The 25,404-nt window shown below is 35.3% G+C and overlaps 2 protein-coding genes across 4 annotated transcripts in view; one reads left to right on the top strand and one right to left on the bottom strand.

Moving 5' to 3' along the window:
- Window positions 1–257: 257 nt before the first annotated feature.
- LOC106151008 (carboxypeptidase A1) lies at window positions 258–3,626 on the bottom strand. 2 transcript variants are annotated; one of them, XM_013524065.2, is made up of 6 exons: window positions 2,541–3,626; window positions 2,200–2,301; window positions 1,774–1,946; window positions 1,493–1,588; window positions 1,197–1,292; window positions 258–787 (listed from the first exon to the last, which is right to left on the bottom strand). In XM_013524065.2, exons 1-6 carry the CDS (start codon window positions 3,232–3,234, stop codon window positions 614–616), a joined length of 1,335 nt encoding a protein of 444 aa, XP_013379519.2. In that variant the 5' UTR covers window positions 3,235–3,626; the 3' UTR covers window positions 258–613. The 2 variants fall into 2 exon arrangements, with proteins under 2 accessions (XP_013379519.2, XP_086863321.1); XM_087007195.1 differs by lacking the exon at window positions 1,493–1,588.
- A 156-nt stretch (window positions 3,627–3,782) lies between these two features.
- The window catches only part of LOC106151010 (HEAT repeat-containing protein 5B), a 28,376-nt gene continuing 6,754 nt past the window's right edge, over window positions 3,783–25,404 (top strand). The window contains exons 1-26 of one of the 2 annotated variants that reach the window (XM_013524067.2): window positions 3,783–3,935; window positions 6,765–6,907; window positions 8,816–9,027; window positions 9,444–9,552; window positions 9,866–10,015; window positions 10,293–10,461; window positions 11,140–11,297; window positions 11,487–11,736; window positions 12,105–12,257; window positions 12,496–12,746; window positions 12,941–13,052; window positions 13,281–13,433; window positions 13,654–13,753; window positions 13,913–14,022; window positions 14,351–14,514; window positions 15,645–15,677; window positions 17,214–17,288; window positions 17,656–17,862; window positions 22,418–22,486; window positions 22,769–22,890; window positions 23,177–23,336; window positions 23,536–23,725; window positions 23,938–24,107; window positions 24,315–24,630; window positions 24,773–24,911; window positions 25,062–25,180. In XM_013524067.2, the coding sequence (XP_013379521.2) occupies window positions 6,782–6,907; window positions 8,816–9,027; window positions 9,444–9,552; window positions 9,866–10,015; window positions 10,293–10,461; window positions 11,140–11,297; window positions 11,487–11,736; window positions 12,105–12,257; window positions 12,496–12,746; window positions 12,941–13,052; window positions 13,281–13,433; window positions 13,654–13,753; window positions 13,913–14,022; window positions 14,351–14,514; window positions 15,645–15,677; window positions 17,214–17,288; window positions 17,656–17,862; window positions 22,418–22,486; window positions 22,769–22,890; window positions 23,177–23,336; window positions 23,536–23,725; window positions 23,938–24,107; window positions 24,315–24,630; window positions 24,773–24,911; window positions 25,062–25,180 (3,817 nt within the window). In that variant the 5' untranslated portion in view covers window positions 3,783–3,935; window positions 6,765–6,781. The remainder of the gene's footprint in view (window positions 3,936–6,764; window positions 6,908–8,815; window positions 9,028–9,443; window positions 9,553–9,865; window positions 10,016–10,292; window positions 10,462–11,139; window positions 11,298–11,486; window positions 11,737–12,104; window positions 12,258–12,495; window positions 12,747–12,940; window positions 13,053–13,280; window positions 13,434–13,653; window positions 13,754–13,912; window positions 14,023–14,350; window positions 14,515–15,644; window positions 15,678–17,213; window positions 17,289–17,655; window positions 17,863–22,417; window positions 22,487–22,768; window positions 22,891–23,176; window positions 23,337–23,535; window positions 23,726–23,937; window positions 24,108–24,314; window positions 24,631–24,772; window positions 24,912–25,061; window positions 25,181–25,404) is intronic. The other variant, XM_013524069.2, reaches the window with a different exon arrangement.

The raw sequence follows: 25,404 nt of genomic DNA on the forward strand, positions 1-25,404 counted from the left end.
CCCAGGACGACAAAAACCTGCAACATTATTAAATTTTACAGTGGTATTTATTTTTCCATTCTTTTAAAAAGAGTATTGATTTTCCAAGTTGGTTATAATCCTCAGCACAAACTTAAAACAATCCTGATGCTTAAATTCTACCATTTGCACTCCAGATTGCTCTAGTAAAATTGGACTGTAGGACTAGCGTCCACAGATCTGACTTACTAAATTAAAAGGTTTTGTGGGATAAAGAACGGAAAATCTTAAAAGCTGGAGAAGTTTTGAGCAAATATTTTATTGAACAATTCAGTGTTTGTGTATTATTGCAGTCTTTTATACAACCAAGGTATTTGCCACATATGCTTTGTCAATGTTTTAAATGCTGTACAAACTGACAGCAAAAGCCACTAGAGTAGTGGGCTCTTAAACATAATTGCACTGTGTAACAAAATAGCTACTAAAATACCATTGCAATATGTATTAGGAAGAAATTTTAATGCCAATTTGAAAATAACATTTGAGTTTTTGAAGTTAAATACATTTTCCATTTTAGTGTTTAATGTGCATAGTACAGTCCTTATATGACTTTTAATTCAATTTCTCCCTTAGAATGATTTTAAAATGAGTACTTTTAAGTAAGCTTTAAAGATGTGAATGTTGAGCTTAAAGTCTTCAGACTGACAACTCGTCGTCTTGGAACTAGTCTCAGGCTCGGTGGTAACCTGTTGTACACAGCCACTATGAATGTGACTATTATCACAGCGACCAGGAGAACATATCCAAGTGTGAGAGATGGGGCAAGGAACTGGAATGAAAAGATAATGATATCAATGCTTTAAATGACCAGGACTTCACACATATTAAGATAACTGGAATTAGAAGTGATTTCAAGTGTGATTTGCCAATACAGATGTAAAAGTAATAGCAGTTGTGAAACTGGTGCAAGGTTATTCAAATGTGAGTGATTGGGCTAGGAACTGGAGCTGATTGACAATCATTTAAATGCTGATAATGATTGTTAAAAAGCTATTATATATGAGGTTTGAAGTTGTTTCACCAAACAAAGATTATCCTTTTCTGGGGTGCTCAGAAATGAATTTGATGGATAACATTACTGCAATTAATTATAAATATTTCACAGTTATATCAAAAACTGATTAAAAACTTACGAAAAATATTTATCTGACTTATATTTGTTAAAGTCTTAACCTCACCTCTACTCCTAGTTCCAGAGACATCTGCCTATCTTTCCAATCCACTAAATATGTAAATAAAGCTTTGTACATTGGTTGTAAGGTTTCAACAACATCCTGGAAGTAATAAATACTAAATTTATTTCATTGGCCTAATAAATAAGACATTCTTTATCTTTCCCTTATCATTTTGGATTAAAACCCACAAACTGCAAGGTTTTTTTAAATAGTCACAATGACTTGACAATAAATACAGTACATGCACCAGATAATTGATAAATGCTAAATAGCAAATAATTGCCACATGAATAATGTACCTGTAATGCATGACTAGGTGGGTTGAAAAGATCAAAACACTGTGCACCTTTATGATCCCCCTCTCCCCATAATTCTATTGCCAAGGAAAAAGGAACCTAAAAAACACATTAAATCAAGATATAATTAAACAAAAAGAAATGAAAATTAAAATTATAACCTGAAATTCACACAATTTACAATTAAAGCTTTCACATTTAAACTGGCATTTTTCTGAACGATGAAGAATTTTTCAAATAAGAGTTTCTTTGTATTTTTTTCATAAAAAGTTTTTATTGATTACTTTTTTGACTCCTGCCATGTAGTCAAATATTGTGCCATCTGCTGTATATTGGTTTATCTTATTAGCCACACCATAAGTAAACTTGTATGCAGTGGAATGAGAGAGTTTAGAAGCCAACTGAAGCATGGCAGCTACATTTTCTGGTGAACGATGAATGGACTTGGATCTTGTATCTAAAGAGAATAAAGTGCCTCAATGTTATATGTATCATGTACATATAATGTCAGGAAAGGTACAGTATAAGGCAATATAATTTAAAACCCAAGTTATTTTGCTTTGGAAATAAAGTCTGTATTACGTTTCTTTAAACAATTGCTTTGTTACTAATGTAATTTATGTTTAAAACTACAATATTTTGCTTCATTCTGAATTTTTCCCCATTCAACAAAACAGGGTAGGGAGATGTCTTCATCTTCCTATTCTTACCTGCAAATGGCACATAAATCTGCCGAATTCCTGAGTGAAAAGAGACAAAAGCATCGAATCTATACCTTGAAACAAGTTCTTTGAAAACAAGGCTTTCAGGTTCTGAAATAAACAAATTCCTGAACATTTGTAATGAAAAACTTGCTAGCTTATTTAAAAAAAGATAAAAAAAAGGATGTGAAAAATTCAAGTGTCACATTTGTTAAGCACAACAAATATAGGTGTGTTTATCAATTCATTGTATGTATACATAACTACTCAATAGCTTTGCAAAAGAACTTCAATTCCACCAAATTGCTGTTAGATTAAAAGAAAAGGTTATTCACTTCTGCAAATGCTACCTGAGAATGCATGCTCCCCCCTGTACTCTTCATCTGCCTTATCTGCCTTGCTCCCTGGCCCCCCATAGTTCCAGTCAAAGTTCCTGTTCAGATCTACTCCTGTGCTAGTTCCCCGCCAGCAGTAGTTTCCCGTCCTCTCCACATAATTCCTGCCATCTGGGTTCACCATCACTATGATAAACAAATCTAATCGACTTAAAATAAATCTGGAGTATGTTTCCTCAGGTGAATCTTTAGGTTCACGTAAACCTTTTGTTAACCTCTTCAAAAAATAAAACAAGGTTTCTACTGGCAGAAATTCTCTAGAATGTTCACCATATGAAAGAAGAACTTTAAGTTTTGTGGCTGGTATAGTGCTGCCATGAATATTAGAAGAAGTGCTGCCCGTGAAGTTTGTCACTCTGATCAGTAGCTGTGGTCTGCCTTCTCTGGAGAGATGTGTATAGTCAAGTTTCATATAATCCCAATTTCTGAAAGCTATATCTTCTACTGTCCTCTTTATGGTTGATAAATTGTGATAAACATTATAGTCTGGGAGATATTTTTCTTTTTTAGGCTGTACATTTCCAGCATGAGAATAGTTTATGATGAGAAAAAGCTGTAGTAAAATATGAATACAAAATGAAATAAAAGGTAAATTATTCTTACACAAGTGAGTGTAAAAACCTTCAGCAAATTTACCTATACATTGCATGTTGATATACTAATACACATAGTTCGGATTGAAAACCTTTAAAAGTTTACTGATGCTTTTTCATTGCTAATAAATTGTACGCAGTTTATATTTTGGGATACTTCTCAGCAAATAAAAGACGTATTTGAGCTGCAGATCCATTTTCTAGTCATAAAATGTCTTGGCCTGACGGGATGAATCACGAATGTTCCCTAACGCATCGTCAACGAGAAACTGAAACCTCAGACACAAGATTCTGAAGAAATCCAGTTATCCTCTCTCCTTACTCCAGAGAACCGGTGAACCATTGGGCTATTGCATATGGCACTAAATGTATAATAAGCTATCACCTGCGTCGATGATAAATATTTTTGTGTGGCCGGAAGTACTATGCTCAGAGTTAAGAAGTTATTCATCGATTCGTTTCTGAAAGCCAAGATTATAAATCTATCGATCACGTTTTGATAAGTTTTCGTATTTTGCATCAATGAATAATGTTACCATGGTCTTAAGCAGATAAAGTTTAAAAAATCATTATCATTATGCTTTATTTGGAAACTAAATCAGCCGCGTCTTAACCTCTTGACCTAGTTTCAGAGCGAGTCCCTGACACATTACTCATTACACAGAGGAAGTGTGGTGAAGAAATCTGGCAGATTGAAAAACAACCCGTTCATTAAATCACAACGAAATGTTTCCAGATCTTAAAAACAAGAAACGTGGTAAGTATAACTTCGAAGAAAATGGCGTATGATAAAGATGTGTGGCCCATGGAGAATAGTCTGTTGCGAGATTGAAATTGGACTCCAGAGAAATCTGTGTGCAACATCACGACTATGTTTTTGCTGCCGTAAGACACAAGTACAATAATGTACCACTGAATTAACAGTGAAGTCAGTATGTTCATCCCGATAAAAAAATGTGATAAAATACAAAAATTCATGTTTAACGCAAGACGTAGGACTTATACGACCGAAATATTTGTGTCAGTAATTAAACTACCGGCTCAGGTGTATGAAGCACCTGAATTAGGGGGAGTGACCTATGAACTCTAACAAACCCATATCCAAGTTGATCTATGTGGTCCATATATGAAACGAACTCCTTGAAACTTCACACTATTAATGTCACTTCAGTAATAAGCTAGACAATGTTGGATTATATATTGTGTTTATGTTAATGATATGCCAATTTTTTATTTATTTATAAACCATTGTACATATTGTGATGTCTGGGACTGGACATGTAGAAAGACTCCATTGATGACATTGGATGGTAATAGATCATCCTAATGATATTGAAATTTAACCAGTACTTCACTCAATTTGTATTGTATAAGTCCTCAGTTAACATATTAAAAAACAGAACATTTATTATGGCTAAATGAAATGGATTTAACTTGAAAAATAATACAACATTGTTATTAACGCATTCTTAATATTAACTAATTACAAAGCAAATTATAATCTTTATAAAGCTTTCTGAAAGTTACTTATTCATCTGACCATCTTTTGTTACTGTGTCCAGAAGTGATCAGAAATAATTGATTTCATTCCATGGTTTAGGTTTTGCAATTAAAAATGTGGCATGAGTATTTGTAACATCAGTGAAGTAAACATGCAAGAATGATAGCTTAAAGTACCAACTGCCTTTCCTGTTATTTTATCTGATAGATGTAACTACAGTTTTATGTGTTGTGAACAAGTCATTTTAAATACTCCTAATACACATTCAGTGAAATTTGACCTGTCAAGAAAATATTCGGTGTGTTCTATCTACAGGACCCCAGAGATTTTAAATTTGTTTACATTATTAGGTTTCTATTTAAACCAATGTCACATGTATGAATCAAATCTCAGTATAATCAGTTGTCTAAATCTAGACATACATCTTGAAAAGGTTTTTGGTACGTCCAATTTACATGTGTGGAAAAAGATAGTAGAATAGTGCAAAATATACAGTTTGTGAAATGTTATTGTAATTTGTCACTGTAAAGGCCATTCAGCATACTTTTTCTTTCCATAATATTTCTCCCCACAAAACTGCTTGCCATTTTCATTTCTTCCATCTTCAGAAAAGTAAGATATCATCTTAAAATACGAAAAAAAACATTATTATGGGAAGATGCTATGAAGGGGAAAATGGTATGGAATGGTTCATAAATTAATTAAACATGATAAACAGCTCACAGCATTGGATATGGATGAGTCAAGATACTAATTTAATCAGCAAATCTTTACCTAAAATGTTTGGTTGCTGTTTTCTGAGCAGTTCTCAAATGTTGAGAATCCCTGTCTGTGTGTGGAAGGTTTGATTTATATTTTGAACCAGCAGTGTTGAATATGTCTCAGTTTACAAAAAATAAAGAAAATATTACAAAGCTCTCAGAAGTTGCCTCCATTAAGACATTTAGAAAATATAGGAAATAGAGTTGAATGTTTAGAGAATTCTTTCATCTTTTTTCTGAATTATGTTGATATGAATATTGATTGCTGGTGTTGTCATCATGAAGCAAGGCCGTGTAATATACCATGTCTGGTGGGATTGGATGATGGAGCTATGGTGGCCTCAAGCTTATTGATCTCCTGTTTAATTTCATAATTTGATTACCAATCTCTTGAAGTTAACATCTTATTTTGTTGTGCACCAACCTTTAAGGAAATGAAAGAAATTTGAGAAGATGAGCTCCGTTGGTTGTATGTATCACTGTTTGAAGGTAATTTGATTTGCAGTTGAGACTTTTTTACATGGCTGGAGTATTTAGTTTGGGTGTCATTTAACATTTTAGAAAGGTATATTTTTATCAAATTAGAATCTGTTGCTTGCTTTAGCCTGAGACTGTTACTGCATTGGAATATATCGTTAGAAAGGCTATACTCGGAGAAAGTTAATCTTATTGATTTTTCATGAGAAGTCCCATCCTTTGCTTTCTTAATATCAAATTCACATCTTGGGATTTTCTCACACAAATACATTTTAGCATGACCTTTAATCTTTTTTAAATAAGAAATAAAACCAACTTTGCTTATATATATCTTAAGTAATACACAACGTGCGTTACCTTAGGAAGTGACATATTTGAGAGGCCTAACTGAATTGTTGCCCACTACAGTGTTGCATTGACTCATACCACTGCGTGAACTCAGGTATCATCATAATTTGATTACCCATCTCTTTGACCTGTACCAACACTGGCAGATTCCATATACTTCAAATTATTTCCATTGAAATGTTAAACCTATTTGACATCATGTAGTAATTTTGAAAATGAAATGTACTTGAATTATATATTTATCAAATAGCATAAAGTAACAAAATGCATTTGTATCAAATGTACTTAGACATGTTGTTTTTTGCCTGATTCTTTAATTATTCAAAACTTACATTTATAACACTATGTCCTCACGTACAGTTAAAGTAAACACATCAAGAGGACTGTGACAGAGCTCTGTTGTAATCAACATCACCTTTCTGTTAGGATAAATGGAACAGAGATTGAATTGGAAAAAGGGTTTTGTGTAGATGACTCACGCTATTGATTTTTTTTCCAGTGGCCTGACACTGCGTGATGGAGCTGGCTCACAGTTTGCTCCTCAACGAAGACGCTCTCCAGAGGATCCAGGAGACCAAGAGACCTGTGTTCATATTTGAATGGCTGAGATTCCTGGACAAGGTGCTAGTTGCTGCTCAAAAGGTGAGTTTCCTTACTTGGGTACATATATTAAAAGGATAACAACTGTTTTTTTTAATAATCTCTTAAGAGATTATTACAGAGTATAGCCATCAACTGAGGTCATGTGGTCAGATGACAAGCAAAGATTTCAGAATAATTGCTATAACTGACGTTTTTATGGTAAAATAGAGTATATTATATTTCTGTGAGTTGTTTACAATGTTTATATTGTGTAATATAGATCTCATACAAAGGGTATTTATCCATTTAATATTCAGGTTTAGTCTTAAAATTTATGGAAGATATTAGAAGCATGCAGCCACACATGCATTTAAGTATATTACAATACTATATGCAGTTCAGTGTACTTTAAAAAAAATCTAATTAGTGTCTGGCATAAGTCTAGTTTAACCAAATTTACACGTTTTATGTTGAGTACTTAATGTGTTTAAAGATTGCTTTAAAGAAATTGGTAGTTTTATTAAATTACTTTGGAATCCATTCCATATTTAATGTACTCATCTTGTTTCTTTCTTGTCTGGTTCACACCAAGTAAAAAGCAATGTGCTCTGTTGAAGTACACATTTCAGATCACAATTATAAAATATTAGCTGCGAGCAGTGAGATTTTTTTCTAAGGGTTTAAGCAGCATCTAGCTGTCATTTGGATGGCCTAATCGAGCAGAAAACAACCTGTTTTATGGCTCGGCAGCTTTTGTAAAATTCCGAGTACCCCTACCCCCCATCCCCACCCCCACCGCCACCCTCTTCAAAATCCTGGCAAACCCTGTTTTGCTCTATTCCCAGCTCAGATGTAGAGGTGGCCAATCTTTCACTGCCTAATGGGTAAATACTATTCAGTGTTTCTTGCTGAATGTTAGCAGTACTGAGCTAAAGTTATCTGTATCTGGTGTGTTTCACCATAGTTTATAATATACCCTATAAATAAACTGCTATATAGTGTGGCATGCAATGCCAGTAGTCTAAGTGTAATGGTTACGGAAATGATCATTATACCTATAGAAACTGAGAAAGTAGCAGGCCAGACTACGTATCAGAAGAATTGATTTGTAGTTTCAGTGGGTGTTGATGAGTCAAATGATTGTGTGTAACAATTCTGAGAGATGTTAAGTCTAACATCAGTGCAGTTTCTGGCGTTGTTGGTGTCTAGCCCAGCAGACGCATAGATTTCATTTCTCCTGTGGCCTTTCTGGTTTGGTATTCCAGTGTTTACTCGGGATAAATTACTTTGAAGTTGGTTTTGGCTCACCTCTTGTGTTGGTTTCTCTTATGTAATGCATTCCTGGCAGACCTATCTTATAGTGGCTTCACAACATGGTACCAGCTCTCTTGGCAGTTTTGTATCACACCTTGATATTTTCAACTATCTATTTTAGCAGACCACTGTTTTTGGGTTCTTTGCACACCTAAGTTTCCAACATTATAACATTATGTGTACATACATTAATTTTTTTTTTTTTTTTTTTTGTTCTGGTGGCTTTCTAGGTATAAGATAAAGGTGTTTTTAGACAATTTTTTTTCGTTTTTCACCATTAGCCCTTCCTTAGTCTTCTCCTCTCTGATAACTTCCTTATGGTTCTATCCAGGTAGCTGGCTTCTTGCCTCCTTCAAGTCTTAGCAGACATGGTGCACTTTTTATAGTCAGAAATGATTCATTCAGATGCACATCTTTCTCTCAGAGGCTGCATAAGAGCTACTTCATAACATGATATTTCTTTCAGATTAAGTCTGATATGGAGTCAGTATAACAATTTATTAAAATGTATAATATTTTTTGTCAGACACTAAGAAGATGCAAAAGGAACTTTTTCACATATGCCATACACAATGAGCACATCTTATGCAAGGAAAAGACCTAAAGTATCATAAATACACTGGAATTTTAAACATTTATTTCTCTGCCTTCCAGTCTGATATCAAGGAGAGTCAGAAGAAGCTGATAAGTCAGCTGACTGCACAGATCAGTGGGAACCATGGTCCACCATCCAGAAAACTGCTGGCAAGATGTCTGGCCACTCTGTTCAGTGTTGGGGACACATTTGCCCTGTTTGAAACCATAAACACATGCAATGACATCATCAAAAATAAAGATGATTCCCCAAGTTACCTGCCAACACGCCTGTAAGTAGACGTGAAGTTTTGTGGATTTAAGTTGTGATCAAGACACTGATTTATTGCATACCTTATTTCTGTTAAAATCACATATAATATCACTGAATGTTGCTGTAGTTACATATTGACATTGACCAAGTGCTGAGTAAATGTGAGTTAGAAAAAAAAACGCGATTATTTTAAATTAGCCACCTGGGTAAAGGATATTAACCATGTTTTCCATAGGAAGCATGATTGATGTCTTAGGAAACATTCCGCTAGCTCTGTGCTTACCGAATAGTCAGTTAAGAATTAATGGCCTTGTTCTCAGAGCAAAAAACCAGGTTTGCTGTGATTTATTTGTGGGATGAATTGATAACTGCAACATTTATATATAATATTACTTGTGGTAGCAATATAAGGTGATAAATGTGGTGATCATTCAGGGCGGCCATTGCCTGTATTGGCGGAATGTATGAGAAGCTTGGAAGGATGGTTGGACGGTCATTTGAAGAAACAGTCCAGTTGCTCATCAAGGCTTTGAAAAATGCTGAGGTTTTTATCATTTTTTACCAGAAATAGCAAAAAATATATACATAGAACAAAAAAAAACAATAATCAAATCATTTGATATCCATGTAAGATGCTACTGCTCAAAAATTCTCTGAAATGATACAGATTTGTTTACATGGCACATGTTTAGAAAAGATAAATTAATATTATATGAATCAAGTCTACAAAGCAAATATAAGTTTATTAGCACTTTGCCTGCATGTGTTCTTAAATAATGCATCATGTTTATCTGTTTATTATGAAGCATTTATGTATTTTGATAAATATTTCAAGTTGTTGTCCTTTTTTACAACAGTCTACAGGTCGCTGTGAAATTATGGTCACACTGCAGAAAGTGGTGCAAGGGCTTGGTTCTGCAGCTTGTGGCGTCCACAAAGACATCTATAAGGCCACCAAATCCTGTATGACAGACAGGTCCATGACCGTCAGGTGTGCTGCTGCCAAGGTAAGATGTTATAATAAATCCAGTTTGACTGACTGCTGGGTATTTATATATTTTATTATTGGTCTTCTGAGATGCTGTGTCATATTGAATTAGAAAAAAAAATTACTTTTGTTTCAGTGTCAGAAATTTAAACAAGAAACTACTATGTCGCAACAGTTGTACCTTACAAAAATAAATAAATTTATTACAACTTGTATTTTGAATTCTATTTATTGAACATATTCAGCTAATGATGCTGACTTTTTCTAGCTCTCATAAGATATTGTTCATATTCTAGTGTTTGGAAGAACTAGTCCATGAAGCTCCATTCATGTACACCACAGAGACAGAGGCGGTGGTCTCGCTGTGTTTCCGTGCCCTGGATGGCTCCAACTATGATGTCCGCTGCTCTGTGGCGGAACTGCTTGGCCGTCTGCTGGAGGCTGCACTCACAGCGAAGCCACAGGGTAAATAAAAACTACTTATAATAATAATAATAATAATAATAATAATAATAATATAAGCTGAGTTTTAAATGATAAAGTGTCACATTTGTCAGCTTTCTACACTACAGAATACAATGATATTGAATGATGAACAGATGTAATGATACATTTACATTTTTTAGATGAAAGAGATAAAAACTGTTTTATTCTGATAAGTTTTCAATTAAAACCAAATTTTTTCTCATGGCAAATATTTGGTATACAAATTTGCAGTATTTTTTCTCAAAAGTGGCTGAATACATTTCAATTTTACTTTCATTGTAAATTCTGCATCTTCCTATAAGAATTTAAGTCTGATCTCTGATTACATAAAATGAAGCCTGCCTAAAGCTTGAATAGATGTTCATTTATGAAATTCCTTTTAACATAAAAGAGAGACATTAACTAAATTGTCTATGCAAATGATATAATATATTTGACATTGTTGGTTTGTTAGTTAACAACCTTTCTCAAAAAGTATGATGAAATTATTATTAAGTTTTCAGGATAGGTCAGAATTGGGTGAACATGGAATCAGTTAGATTTTGATGGTGATCCATTGATTAATTAACTGATTGATAATAATCAGAATTGAGCTACCTTGGTGAAGATCTGCACTCTGTGATTGCTTTTCTAGTTTCATTATTATATTATGACTAGGGACCAAAGGCAAGCAGATGAAGCTGGAGGATGTTCTGAACCTGTTGTCAGCAGGCTTCCTGAAGGGAGGTTCTGGATTCCTGAAGAGTTCAGCAGCAGGAGAGATGATCAAGGGAGGAGGCACAGTGAACAGGGAGATCAGAGTAGGAGTTACCCATGTGAGTGGTGGTGGTGGTGGTTGTGGCCTGCAGAGTACATTTAAAAGAAGGGTGGACACTGTAGAGCTGATACCACACAAGTTGTCAATAGAATTTCAAGTTATATAATGTGAAAATTTTGTTTAAAATCATGCATTCAAGGTTGAATTTAAATTAAAATTGGTTTTTAAGATATTTTTCCTGTTTCAGGCCTATGTCCAGTTTGTACGCTGTATGGGAGGTACTTGGTTGGAGAAGAACATTGTAGTGTTTCTGGATCACATATTCAACCTTGTGGCCAACCCCAAGGCCACTGTTACCCATGTGGATGCTGTCTATGCCAGGAAGTGTGTCCAGTTCATTCTGAGGACTGTTATAGGAAGTCTTCTGGGGGAAAAGGCACAGATTGCTGCTGCCAAGGAAATTGCTCAAGTGATCACAAAACAAATGAATCTTCTTAGTAAGTAATGAAGATAGATTCATTGTCCTTTCCTGGTATATGGGTATGATTGTACGATATTTGCAAATATTCTGTGGAATACATACAGTGCTTTTTTTATCTGAATACAAAAATGAAGCATAACTTATAGCTGAGAGTTTTCAATTGATTAATGTAAAGAAATTCCCAGAGCAAAAGCCCTTATGGAAAAGAGAATGTACACATAGCCGTTTTATTTCATGCCACGTAAAAATATTTTATTTGAAAGGCTAAAGAGAGAAGAATACACTAAATTTAAAGGTATTTTGAAATAGCATGTCTTTCCTTTTATCATTTTGAGAGATGTGACAAGTGTTGTTATAAACTTGATTATGTCTCTTGTCTTCCAGGTCCAGATGCGATGACGGATGGTACAGGTGGTAACCAGACCATTGACTTCACTGGAAGTCAGCACATCTTGGTCTGTGCTCTCCATGAACTGGGGAGTCTGGTCCAAACACTGGGGACGTCTGCTTCTCCACTCGTGTCTGAGCCTAACTCTGGTATGAAACCAGTACTTCATAGTCACTGTAGCTTTTTTTACTTCATTTGTTAGCTATTTTGAAAGAATTTTGATAAGTAGTATTATCCAGTCTTTGATACAAAGTGTAGAAGTTCCATCAGGGCCTGTATCAGTATATAATGAAGGTATCATGAGTGTGGTAAAATTAAAAGTCCTAATCCTAATATACATAATTAAAAAATAATTAAACAGAATAAAAAAATGGCTTCCCTCTCCAGGTATCATCCCACCAGTGATCAGCGTCCTCCTCCACATCAGCCCTGCTGCCCGCCTGGCCGCCGCCTGGTGTCTGAGGTGTATAGCAGTGGCTCTCCCCTCCTACCTGACCCCTCTCCTAGACCAGTGCATGGGCAACCTCAGCAAGATGAAGGCCTCCCCAGAGGCTACCTCTGGCTACTGCTTTGCCCTGGCTGCTCTGCTGGGAGGGGTGCATCAGTGTCCACTGGGAATACCACATGCTATTGGGAAGGTATGATGTGCTGAGTTCAATAAGTTAATTTTTAATAGAATTGTTGGATAAACATGTAGTATGTCTATTTATTTCACTGACATTTTCAGATATTTAGTAGGATTAAAATTGATATGTGTCTGCATTTATGAGCTGAGCTTAAATCATTCAGGTGAATCATAAAGTAATATTGTTACTCTTATTGTTAATTTCAGAAAATCTTCAGTCTCGCGGAAGAACTGTTGAGAACAGCCTCCCAAAACAGTCGCCTCTCTCTACAGAGGACTCAGTCTGGGTGGTTACTTCTGGGAGCTCTCATGACTTTAGGTCAGTAGTTATATGAGGATTTAACAGAATTGTTGTAATAATTTTCTTTTATTGGTAGTTTACCAGAGTACTATAATTTAGCCCCATTTGGATCTATCTTGAAATTGATGGAGCCATGAGATTTTTGTCAATTTACATGCATTGTTGCCATCTTAAAGAAATCTTTTAGAATCATGGACCCAATCTACAGTACTTGAGACTTTGATACACAATATCTTGTCATTACAGGTGCCCCTGTGGCTAAGAATCACCTTCCCAGAATGCTGTTGCTGTGGAAGAATGCCTTCCCTCGCTCTGTCAAGGAGCTGGAGGCAGAGAAGTCGCGTGGTGATGCTTTTACCTGGCAGGTGACACTAGAAGGGAGGATGGGAGCTCTGGCAAGTGAGTGACTCCTGCTGACTAACAACCTGGTTTTGAGAGAGAGGGATCTTATTGTTGAAATGATTTATAAAGTGGAAGTGAACAAGGTTTCAGAGAAATTGTAGGATGTTCAGTGGAATAGTTTTACACAAGTAGAAATGGCTCTGAGTTCTCAAAATAAAATTTGTGACCAATTAACCCTCTATTGAGATTATATGATATCTTGTTTCTACCTTAACAGCCATGCAAAGTTTTATCCAGCACTGTGGGGAGTTAGTGACTGAAGATGTGACCAGGAGACTCATGGCTCCAATTGAATGTGCTCTCACCATGCTGGCCCAGTAAGTTCTTCATGTAGTTTTCAAACAATTTTCTGAAGTCACATATATATATATATATATATATATATATATATATATATTATTTCCCTAAGAATTAAAGATGGCCTTTTTATCATGTTGTTAAAAAAGTACACATGGAAATATTTATTTATTCTCCAGTATGCCTGGCATTGTGAAGAACTATGGTGCCCATCTGAAAGCAGCAGCAGCCATGGTCAGGCTAAGACTGTATGATGTGTTAGCTCTACTTCCACCAAAGACTTATGAAGGTATTGTAGGGTTCAACCAACTTCTTTTATATGTTTTCTATGTTTAACAAAAAAAAAAAAACATAGGTTTGTTTGAATATGCTGGAATGTAAAGATATTTTTTCATTGTAAACGACAACAAAACACTAAGTTATATCTTTGGTGCAGGTAATAGGTATGTATCTTTTTATTTTCTTTTTTTCAGCTGTTTGTAATATGACAGAATATCAGCTAGATCCCTCGGTTTTTCAAAAGGCAATTAATGTATATAATTGTTATCAAAACCATTCACTATATTTGAAGAAAATAGCAAACTCTTTTTACAAAAATTTCCTTTTTTCCCCTCCAGGTGCTTTTAATGCTCTGCTAAGAGAGTTAGTGGCAGAGTTCACCCTGACTGACAACCCGGCCAATACCACCACCTCAATGTTGAGGTCCATGTGTCACATAGATGACAGCGTTATACTGGGCTCATGGCTCCAGGAGACAGATCATAAGGCCATAGAAGACCAGGTAGATAACTGAAGCTGTCATTGTATCCATCACCATCACCTCCACCTCACTACCAATGTAGACATGCAGTTTGAGATGGATTATGCTTTTAATCAAAGCTTTGTGTGTATCTGTTTGTTTGCCAACATGATTATTTGGAAGGTTCTCTGTGGGTTTGGATGAAATTGATGAGATGAGTGTGAGGGAGAATGAAATAATGTACCTGATTTTAGGTGACTTGAGTAAAGGTCATACCAAAAAATGAGTCCTTATCTTCCTCCCCTTTATTTTTGTTTGAAGCAGCTTTATAAGGTTAAGCTTGCTCTCTTTTCTTTGTGGGTTTTTGTAACATTTTTATGTTATACTTACCACGTGTGATATCGAGACCAATCATAAGCTGTAGGAGCACTACATGCTGGATATCTGCTTATCTTCAGTGTAAAAATAGCCAAAATCTTAGAACTCTTGGATTCCTACTATAAACAACTTACAAATGTAACCTATCTTCGGAAACCATTTTCTTGGTTTCTTGGTAGCTTCTCCTTTAGTGTCTAAGTAAAGAGATTTCAAGTAGTTCTTCTAATTTCTGTACATGTGACAGCTTTGGTGTCTAGTTAAGATTATTTGCAGATGTTCATGATTTTTCTTTGTGATAGATATTTCCTGTCTCTGGTTATTGTCATTGTAGTAATGTATGTTGGAAGTGAGATCAATGTCATATGCATGTTCTGTAGAAAGGTATGTAAGGGAATGTTCAAGAGCAACAAAAAGTTTTCAATTTTAAGCACTATATGATGAAGTGGGACAGCCCCTGGCTGCAGTAGGGGGTTCAAAAAATCCCAAAAGGGGGTGAAAGGGTGTATCAAAAGTTTGACAAGCATGTTTTAACAACACTTGACAGAAAAGAGTTTTAAATGAGAGGGGGGTTATGTTGTTTCTTTTGCTGGGAAAAAATGCTTTACACCATACATTCTCACACATTTCATCACTTTTTGCAAGCAGAACATTTCTGATTTTTTCACATTTTTGTTTGGGCGACATGCTCTGCAGGTGTTTTAAGAAAAGCTCTATGTTCACCAAGGACATTATTCAACTTGCTTTTTTAGCAGCAAATCTTTTGTTTCATCTTCATATCTTCTGTATCTTTTTAGCTTGAGCCTAATCGTAGGTTGGATAAGGAGCATGTGAGTATAGTATGCATGTTGACTGTATAAAAAATGAGGCATGGCAAGCAGATGTTGTCAATGTGCACTAGCATCCTTGTTTTGATTGGGTACCATTTGGATTGCTCAAGGAACTGATCATCTTTCAGAGAAGAAGGCTAGTCAGTTTTTCTAAAGAAGTGACATGTTTTCAGCTACAAAAAGACTCCCAGTAGGGATATGGGTTGGGTACATCAAATGATTTTTCTTCTTGCTTTAAATGGTTGTTAACACTTTTCTATTTACAAACTCATCAAGAGAAAAAAATGTTAATAGAATCACAAGATGAGGTCATTTGACTGATCTTCATTACTTTTTGCTTGTTTTCCAGCATGTGATTTTTTTTCCATTTCATTGCCAAACGTTTCTTCAGTAAAAGTGTTCTTTAACTTGTCAGGCATACCAGTTTTATAAATTTTAATTGTAGAAGCTTCATGGTGTATCTATTCTGTTTGCCAGCATTGCATATTTAAAAAAATCAAAAATGGGATGTTTTATAATAAATGACACTTAGACACAAAACAAAATCAGAAATTTTAAACTTCCATCAACTTAAGGGATCATGGATACAAAAATGTCAGCTCTTGAATATGCCATTCTCTGTGTAGCTATGTGTATGAAGCAGACTCCAGCATGAATGTGTGTTGTACAGCAGTTTTCAGCACGAGTGACGTTGCACATGCAGAAATTTGGGTACAAATATCCCAGTTGTGTGCTGCAATTTCATCCCAAATCCTGAAGTTGATCATAGCAATTTCTCAGTTATTTATGTCTTGGTTGTTTTTTGTTCATTTTGTATGAGGATCTTCTCACGCTCAGACTTGTATCTGTACATTGTGTTTGACTTTTTGTTCTTTGCTGGTCATGTTTATAGCATATTTTAGTACTTTTCATTTGAATTTTACCTTTTGATTTTTTTATATTCTGTTAGCATCTCTTTTAAAAAACAAAACAGAATCCTTCATTCTGCTTGACTAGTGTTTTCAGAGCTTACAATATGTCTGCTGTCCCAGCTTATAAGTCATATCTGATTCAAGAGAATCTCACTTAACTCTGATAAGTTTTGAAATGCACACTTATATTCAGCGACAAAAATAATTGTCAGAGCCAGATATTGTGGTGAATGCTGACTGAAGGTGATGCTGTTAAAGAGTTATGGCTGCTTTAAATATGTGCATGGATGAGGAATGCTAGAGAAATGTCAATTTAGAGGAATGGTTTTTAACAAGGGAATGTACAAGATGTCGTGTGATGTATATAGCTTTCTGTGGAGAACCATCTTGGTTTTTGTTGAAGACCAACATTGACAAAATTTTATCTGAATCTAATAATCTTTTTGCAGATTTTGTTATTTACCTTTTGCTTATAAATTATGGTAACTGTTGTTTACACATATACTATTTGCTAGTATTGGGAGTTAACTGAACATGTTGCTTTCTTTTATTTGTACTATGATGCAGGTTTCCCTCCCAGTAATTTATAGTGATATTTAGAGTATAATGTAATTTATCTTTACAGTTACAACCTAACAGTGCATCTGGGTCAGGAGCTCTGGAACATGATGCCATCTCTCTGTATCTACGCTTACAACCTGTAAGTATTACTTCTGATGACTTGGTACTTGCATGTTTGCAGATTTTTTTTAGTAGTAGTTGGTATTCCTTTTTAGTATGGTGCGTTGTTAATTACAAAACAAACGGTGTTTGTAACCCTGTCATATTGTTTTCTCGATGTATAAATTTATCCATCCTGTAAGTATTGTGCATTTAAAATAGATGAAAAGATGTATGTAATGATATTATTATTTGATTGATTATACTGTTTATAAAAACTAGGTAGAATGCAAAATCCAAAAAAAATATAATGATATTCTATTTAATATTTGTAAAGAATCAGTCAAGACAACTCCGCCCATTTTAAGCTTTCAAGGCCATAAAATACATATTTTATTTTATTTTAGGGCGAGGGTAAGCCAGGTCCCCTGCCCCTGGGTGTGGCTGTCATAGACAGCTCTGTGAAGCTGTATGGGTTGATCTTCCCCCGGGTCCCACATAAACACAGGCTGAAGATGTTGCAGCACTTTGCAGACTGTATCAAACATGCCAAGTCTCACAGGCAACAGGCTGTGCAAATCAATATTTTTACTGCAGTACTGTGTGCTCTTAAGGTAGGTGTCTTAGATATATTTTTCACAAAGGCTTCTTCTTCATATTTTTATATCTTACATATTTTTATGTACAGACACAGATGTGTCTGTACACATAGCCATCATCTGCGTCTGTCGTCGCCGTCGTCGCCGTCGCCGTGCACTTTTACCGATAACACGATAAGTGGAAAACCATTTTGCCTTTTGATTTGAAACTTGCAGAACTGATGAATATTCATACTAAGCAGGTCAAGTTCGAAAATCAGCATGATCGGGTCACTCTTAGGGAATTTATGCTGTTTTTTCACTTTTTTCAACATATATGCAGCACCGATAACACGATAAGTGGAAAACCATTGTACCTTTTGGCTTGAAACTTACAGTACTGATGAATATTCATAATACGCAGGTCGAGTTCGAAAATCAGCATGATCGGGTCACTTATAGGGAATTTATGCTGTTTTTTCACTTTTTTCAGCATATATGCAGCACCGATAACACGATAAGTGGAAAACCATATTACTTTTTGGCTTGAAACTTACAGAACTGATGAATATACATAATACGCAGGTCAAGTTCGAAAATCAGCGTGATTGGGTCATTTTTAGTGAATTTAGGCTATTTTTTCTCTTTTTTCAGCATATATGCAGCACCGATAACACCATAAATGGAAAACCATTTGACCTTTTGGCTTGAAACCTACAGAACTGATGAATATTCATAATACGCAGGTCAAGTTCGAAGATCAGCATGATTGGGTCATTTTTAGTGAATTTAGGCTATTTTTTCACTTTTTTTCAGCATTTTTGCAACACTGATAACACAAAAAATGAAGAGCTGTTTTACCCTTTGGCTTGAAACCTACAGAACTGATAAATATTCATAATACGCAGGTCAAGTTCAAAAATCAGCACGATCGGGTCACTTATAGGGAATTTATGCTGTTTTTTTTCACTTTTTTCAGTATATATGCAACACTGATAACACAATATAAGAAAAACAGATTGGCCAATTGTCATTATACTCACAGGAGGGGCCAATCTTACTAAAACGCAGGTTGAGTTTGAAAATCAGCATAATCAGTCCATTATTTTAAAAGGTAATGCTGTTTTTTCACATTTCCTCACATTCAATTCTTAGGCATGTTAACAGTCTCATTATTGAACTAATAAGATACGTAAATGTGTTTGTTTGGCATTTCCTGCATCTTTACAACATTGTTAGTTGATTTTGTAAAAATGATGGTAAACTTGTTATCATGTATTGTGTAATAAAGTGTCAAAAATGGAAATAAACTCATATCATTGCAGTTTGTCAGATGCATTCATCCACTATGTTCAGAATCTCAGAATGGAGGAAGTTGGGCATTTAAAACTGTTCTATTGATACTTTTCCCATCTCATCAATTTTCTTCATTGGTCATATAAAAATGGCAGTAAACTGTTTATTTTGTTTTATGTTTAAAAAGTGTTAAAAATGGAAATAAACCCATTTCAGAACAGTGCTGTATTGTTTACATTTTGGCATTTTCAATATGTGACTTTGAAGTTCCATGGGCCTGAAGGCTTTTGCTAGTCACATTTTCTGAATAACCATGATACTAATATTTTATAATTAAAAATTGATGGTCATTATGCTGTAAAACATTATGTAATATTGCATGAAAATTTGAAGAAACCCCTATTTTGGGCACTGCTCCCATGATGACCATTTAAGGAAAATCATGTCACTTACTGTTCTCAAACTTACAGGAAAGAAACATGGGACTAAAATACAGCTCCAGTAGGCAATGCAGTCTGTTTGGTAAATTTTTCTGGCAATTAAACAGTTTTTTGTGAAAATTTAATTTTTCACTTATTGGCATTTTCAAGGTGTGACTATGAAGTTCCATGATCCTGAAGACCTTTGCTTGTCACATTTCCTGAATATCCGTGATACTAATATTTTATTATTAAAAATCGATGGTCATTATGCTGTTAAGCATTATGTAATGTTGCATCAAAATAGAAGAAAACACAATTTTTGGTGCTGCTGCCTTGATGACCATTATGGAAAAACTGTGTTACTTATGACTGTCAAACTTTCAAAAAAGAAACACAGGACTAAAATGCAGCCTGAGTTAGAAAAGCAGTCTAATTGGCTTCTTTTTCTGGAAGTTATACATTTTAGTGTTATATTCATTATCTTTTTTGGCATATTCATTGTGGGACTCGGAGCTCCCATGGACATGAAGCCAAATGGTAATCATATTTTCTACATGTCTATCCTATTTATAGTCAATAAACAAAAATTGGTGATAATTATTCTCTAATTTATTATGTAATGTTACATCAAAATTGACAATCTTTTTGCACTGCTACTGCAAACATTATGAAAAGAAAACTGTGCTACTTATTATAATTTTAAACTTACAAGTACGATTTTTAGGATTGGCCTTCAGCTCATGAGAAAACCAGCTCTATTGGATTATCATGTTTATTGTATTTATGCATTTTTTGTGAAATTTTCATTTTTCTCATTCTGGCACTTTCTAAGTATAAACTTGAACTCTGATGGGCCTGAAGCCTTATGCTTTTACTTTCGTCTGTGTTACCTGTTGTGCATCAGTTGATGTTGACTGTGCAGTTAAACATAATGTATTATTGCATCAGGATTGGTAGTCTCCTATTTTGGGCATTATGGTTTTGTGCTTTTCTTAAGGTGTGACTTATGGGCCTGAAGACCTTTGAGTGGGTCAGTCTGTAAATTACCCTTGGGTATCACTAGATTAATTTCAGAGTTATAAAGTCATTTGCTTTAATAGGCCATTAAATGAGATTACGTAAAGCACACTTGTTGATATTTCCCTGTAAACTCCCAAAGGTAAAGCTCTTTGCTAGATTAATAATAAGGAAGCAGTGATAATTATGCAGGTAAATTTTGTTTAATATTGCAAATAAGTTTTAAATATATATATATATATATATATATATATATATATATATATATATATATATATATATATCAAACTGGAAGATTAAAAGTTTGAATAGCAGCTTCATTGGAATTATATTTACCTCAAGCTCTGCCAAGGAGGTTATATTTTCACCCCTGTTTGTCTGTCATCCACATAACACAAAAAGTTATGGACTGATTTTGCAGAAATTTTCAGGAACTGTCGGAAGTGGGCCAAAGAGGACAATGATTAATTTTTGGTGGTGGTCCGGATCAATAATCAATCAATTATCAATAATAATCAACAATTGCTGCCTTGGCAGAGGTCTGCACTCTCAAAGTGCTTTTCTAGTTTTGTTGTTTTCCTTTATAATTTTTTCTCAAACACTTGCATTTGTGACTTTTAGCCCCAGGCAGGCTCTCATCTGCCTGGGGCTCTGCACATTTTCTGTATTTCTACATAAGCAGTTGTATTGTTTTTTATGTCTTTAAACATTATGTAATATTATTTTATGCACTGTCATCATTTTTCAAATATTGAGACTTTCATAATGTGAATTTGAACTCTCATGGTCCTGAAACTGTAATCTTATTGAAGGGGTGGATTGAGACCATCTTCTGGGTCTTCCGGAAGACAGTCAGGTTATTAAGTTTATATTGACTGATATCTATTTTTTTCTGTTGGAAGACCATCAAAATGGAGGATGGATCAACATAGATACTTTGTAATACTGTCAGAAAATATCTCTGGGTCCGCTCCTGTTATTGACCATGTTACCTGTTGTGCAAGATTAAAATTCAGTGTTGACTGACAGTGCTATTATAAGCATTATTTATTATTGCATCAAAATTGACAAAATGACCTTTTTTGCATCTTTATTTTCTGTTTTTTGTCTGTACATTTGACAGCTTTGCTGCCTTGTTTTTTTTTTTTGGAAGTTATACATTTTAGTGAAATATTCATTTTTATCATGTTGGCATATTCATTGTGGGACTCCAAGCTCCCATGGACATGAAGCCAAATGGTAATCAAATTGTCTACATGTCCATGCTATTTATAGTCAATAATCAAAAATTGGTGATAATTATTCTGTAATTTATTATGTAATGTTACATCAAAATTGACAAAAATCTTTTTGCACTGCTACTACAAACATTATGAAAAGAAAACTGTGTTACTTATTATTATATTCAACTTACAAGTATGATTTTTAGGATTGGCATGCACTTCAAAATTAGAAAGCCAGCTCAATTGGGTTATCATTTATTATTGAATTTGTGCAGTTTTGTGTGAAATTTCCATTTTTCTCATTCTGGCACTTTCTAAGTGTGAACTAGTACTCCCATGGGCCTGAAGCCTTATGCTTGTTACACATTTCACTTACATTGGTATTACCTGTTGAGCATAATTAAAATTTGATGTTGAATTTGCAGTTAAGCATAATGTACTTTTGCATCAGAATTGACAGTAGCCTATTTTGTGCATTGTTATTGTCTGCTTTTTGTCTGTACATTTGACAGCTTTGCTGCCTTGTTATGTATATCTGTTGGCCATTGCAACCCATGAAAATAATGTCATAATGGGTATGATTAATGTGATATTTTGATTGAATGCACAATTTATCAGTTTTTTTTTGTTTAGTTCTTGGCAGAAAATAAAACTGGATTTGGTCAGCTTGAAGTCAGAAAAGAGGCTGTGAAATTGGTCTTGGTAAGTAATGCTGTTGTTTGTTAGAGGGGGTGCTAGCAGAGGAGAGGGTTTTCAGCAAGGAAGGGAATGAACAATTGTGCTGTATAAAATGCCAAAAACCACTATTGAAAATGTAGCATGGTTTATTAGAAGTGGGTAATAAGGGTACTTTCTCAATGTAGACACAGCATTGATTTAGTGAAATTTTGTAAACTTGCCTTTTATGATCAGAATGTTAGTTTGATGACTAAAATGTGCAACAACATGTACCTGTTATAATTGTATAATACACTTATCATTCAGGGTGCCCTGGGCAGTGCCAACCCTATCCTGCGCTGTGCTGCAGGGGAAGCTCTAGGAAGAATGGCCCAGGTGGTGGAAGACAGCAGGTTCATTGCTGAAATGGCACAGTTCAGCTTTGATAAGTATGTGTGATTGAATACCCCTAAACGGCCCATCACTTGATTCTGTTAGGGTGATTCTAACAGGATGTCTAGTGATATTTGATAGAAGAGTCTAAGCTCCTAAATTTCTGGATCATCTCAATGCAAGTGTCGATTTCTAATACTGTAAGCAAGGGAATGATAGTAGAGAGATTGTTGGAAGTCGTCTTTTATGTGTAATGCAGCTTTGCTGTCATAGCAATGACACCTACATACATACTTAACTAATATAGTGTACTTATTTATTAGTTGTCTATCTTTGTTGTAGGTTGAAGTCAGCCAGAGATGTAGTGACCAGAACTGGACATTCACTGGCCCTAGGCTGTCTCCATAGGTATGTGGGAGGTATGGGATCTGGACAGCACCTTAATATGAGTGTCAGTATACTGCTGGCACTGGCACAGGACACCACCTCACCTGTGGTACAGGTAAGAATAAGATGTTTTTTTAATTAATTAATTAATTTATTTATTTATTTGCAGGTCATTATGAATGGGTTATCAGTACAGTTTATTTTGCATATAAAATTCCCAGAAAGGCGTTTATGTATATGTGTGTTTGCGTGTGTATGTATCTGTGCACGACTTTGAAGTTAATCGATAATTCTAAAACAATTCACATCACTAGGTATGGTCCCTCCATGCCTTGGCTCTGATAGCAGACTCAGGTGGTCCAATGTACAGAGGTTATGTGGAGCCCACCCTCTCCCTGGTGCTGAGCTTACTCCTGTCTGTTCCACCCTCTAACACAGATGTCCACCAGTGTCTGGGCAAGTGTCTGGCTGCTCTGATTACAACTATAGGACCAGAGTTACAAGGTAGGGACTGTACCTATACCTGTGCTACAGAGATCTTGTTGATTTTTTCTGTAAAGGAGGGGAGGGGATCTGTATGGTCTCCTGGAAAAATTGCTATACTGTCTTCATATAAAAAACTTTATTGAGTGCAATTTAATTGTACTCTGTTAAACATATGATTTTAATAAAAATCTTGGTGCAGTGCTGTATATTTCTGAATTTTGCTATTACAGGTAACACAGGTTCCATAGCAACTGCGCGGCTGTATTGTCTTGTATGTTGTGCCATAATGCAGGACCATCCAGACTCTCTTGTCCAGGCAGAGGCCATAGCTTGTCTACAACAACTTCATATGTTTGCTCCCAGGCATGTCAACTTAGCAACACTGGTGCCACATTTATGTGTAAGTAATATAGCAGCACTGCCATATAGATAAGATTGGTGAAGTTATCAGTTGCATATATTTACATGTACATTTATTGACAACTATCTCTGAAATGTTTTCATGTTGGTAAACAGTTGTCTGCCATTTTAAAATTTCATGCCTTGAATAAATCAGTAATCCAAATTAATGACAATTTCTCGCAAGAACACTTGTTCATAATTCTAGGCAACGTTAAACAGCAACCACTTGCTCCTACGTCGTGCAGCTGTGGCCTGCATGCGACAGCTCGCTCAACGTGAAGCACGCGAGGTCAGTGAGCATGCACTGACACTGGCTGTGGAGGACAGGACAAACAAACCAGGCATCATCATCACAGAGACTGGGCTGGAAGGAGCTCTGTTTGAGCTCCTGGATAGTGAAACCGATGCCCAACTATGCAAGGACGTTCATGACACCTTGATCAGCATGCTGCACTCTCTGGCAGAGGAAAACCTGACCCGCTGGTTTATGCTGGTTAAAAATGTCCTGGCTGCTGCTACAGGTAGACAACCTCAGTATTTTAAGATGATATATAAAATTTATATGAGAAAGACTAAGTTATTAACAACAAAATGTGATGTAGAGTGATATTTTAATATATAGGAATTAATATAAAAATACAATGTTTCTCCTCCTGTCCATAGAGTCTGGTACCCCAGTAGACAGCCCTATGCAGGAGACAGCCACTGGCAATGAAGATGATGACGATGACGATGATGAAGATGATGATACCGAGTTCAAAGCAGCAGAAGCTGATATCACTCATCCCTTGATTGCCCCAAGGTGTGAATTATTCTTGGACGTTATTTTTATGATTAATGTGAGCTGCAGTGGTTCAGTTGTAGTTTTTCAGTATAAACATGTTCATCTAAGATATGATAGCATCACAGAAACTATGATGAAAACAGACTACATGTATTTTTGATGTTGTAGGTGGCCCACCCGTGTGTTTGCCACGGAGTGTATGAGGAGGATAGTTGGGGTCTGTGAGGGGAACAATGCCAACTTTGACCTAGCTCTGGCCAGAGAACTGAAACGCACCAATGGGAAGGGTAAGATCAGTGGATTTTATTTGAATGAAAAAAAAAAAAGAAGTAGAAGAAGAAAAGAACAATAAATATGAAAAGGAAGAACTAGTATTATAATTTTATGATGCATACTGTCCTGTTAAGTTTTATCTGTTTGACAGCTCTGACATTTAGTAAAATATACTTCTTGTGCAAAGATGGTAAAAAAAGTAAATTAAATTTCTTAAGATATGACACTTGTTTTTTTA

The sequence above is a fragment of the Lingula anatina genome, chromosome 2 (assembly GCF_051362555.1).
Source record: "Lingula anatina isolate TDL-2025a chromosome 2, LinAna3.0, whole genome shotgun sequence".
Taxonomy (NCBI): Eukaryota; Metazoa; Brachiopoda; class Lingulata; order Lingulida; family Lingulidae; genus Lingula; species Lingula anatina.

Excerpts from the sequence above, each read along its gene's own strand:
- LOC106151008 (XM_013524065.2), bottom strand. The coding sequence starts at position 3,234 with ATGCAATGTATAGGTAAATTTGCTGAAGGTTTTTACACTCACTTGTGT. Across the intron at positions 2,302-2,540 it reads GGGGGAGCATGCATTCTCAG|AACCTGAAAGCCTTGTTTTC; the intron begins GTAGCATTTGCA and ends TGTTTATTTCAG. Across the intron at positions 788-1,196 it reads CTCTGGAACTAGGAGTAGAG|TTCCTTGCCCCATCTCTCAC; the intron begins GTGAGGTTAAGA and ends TTTTCATTCCAG.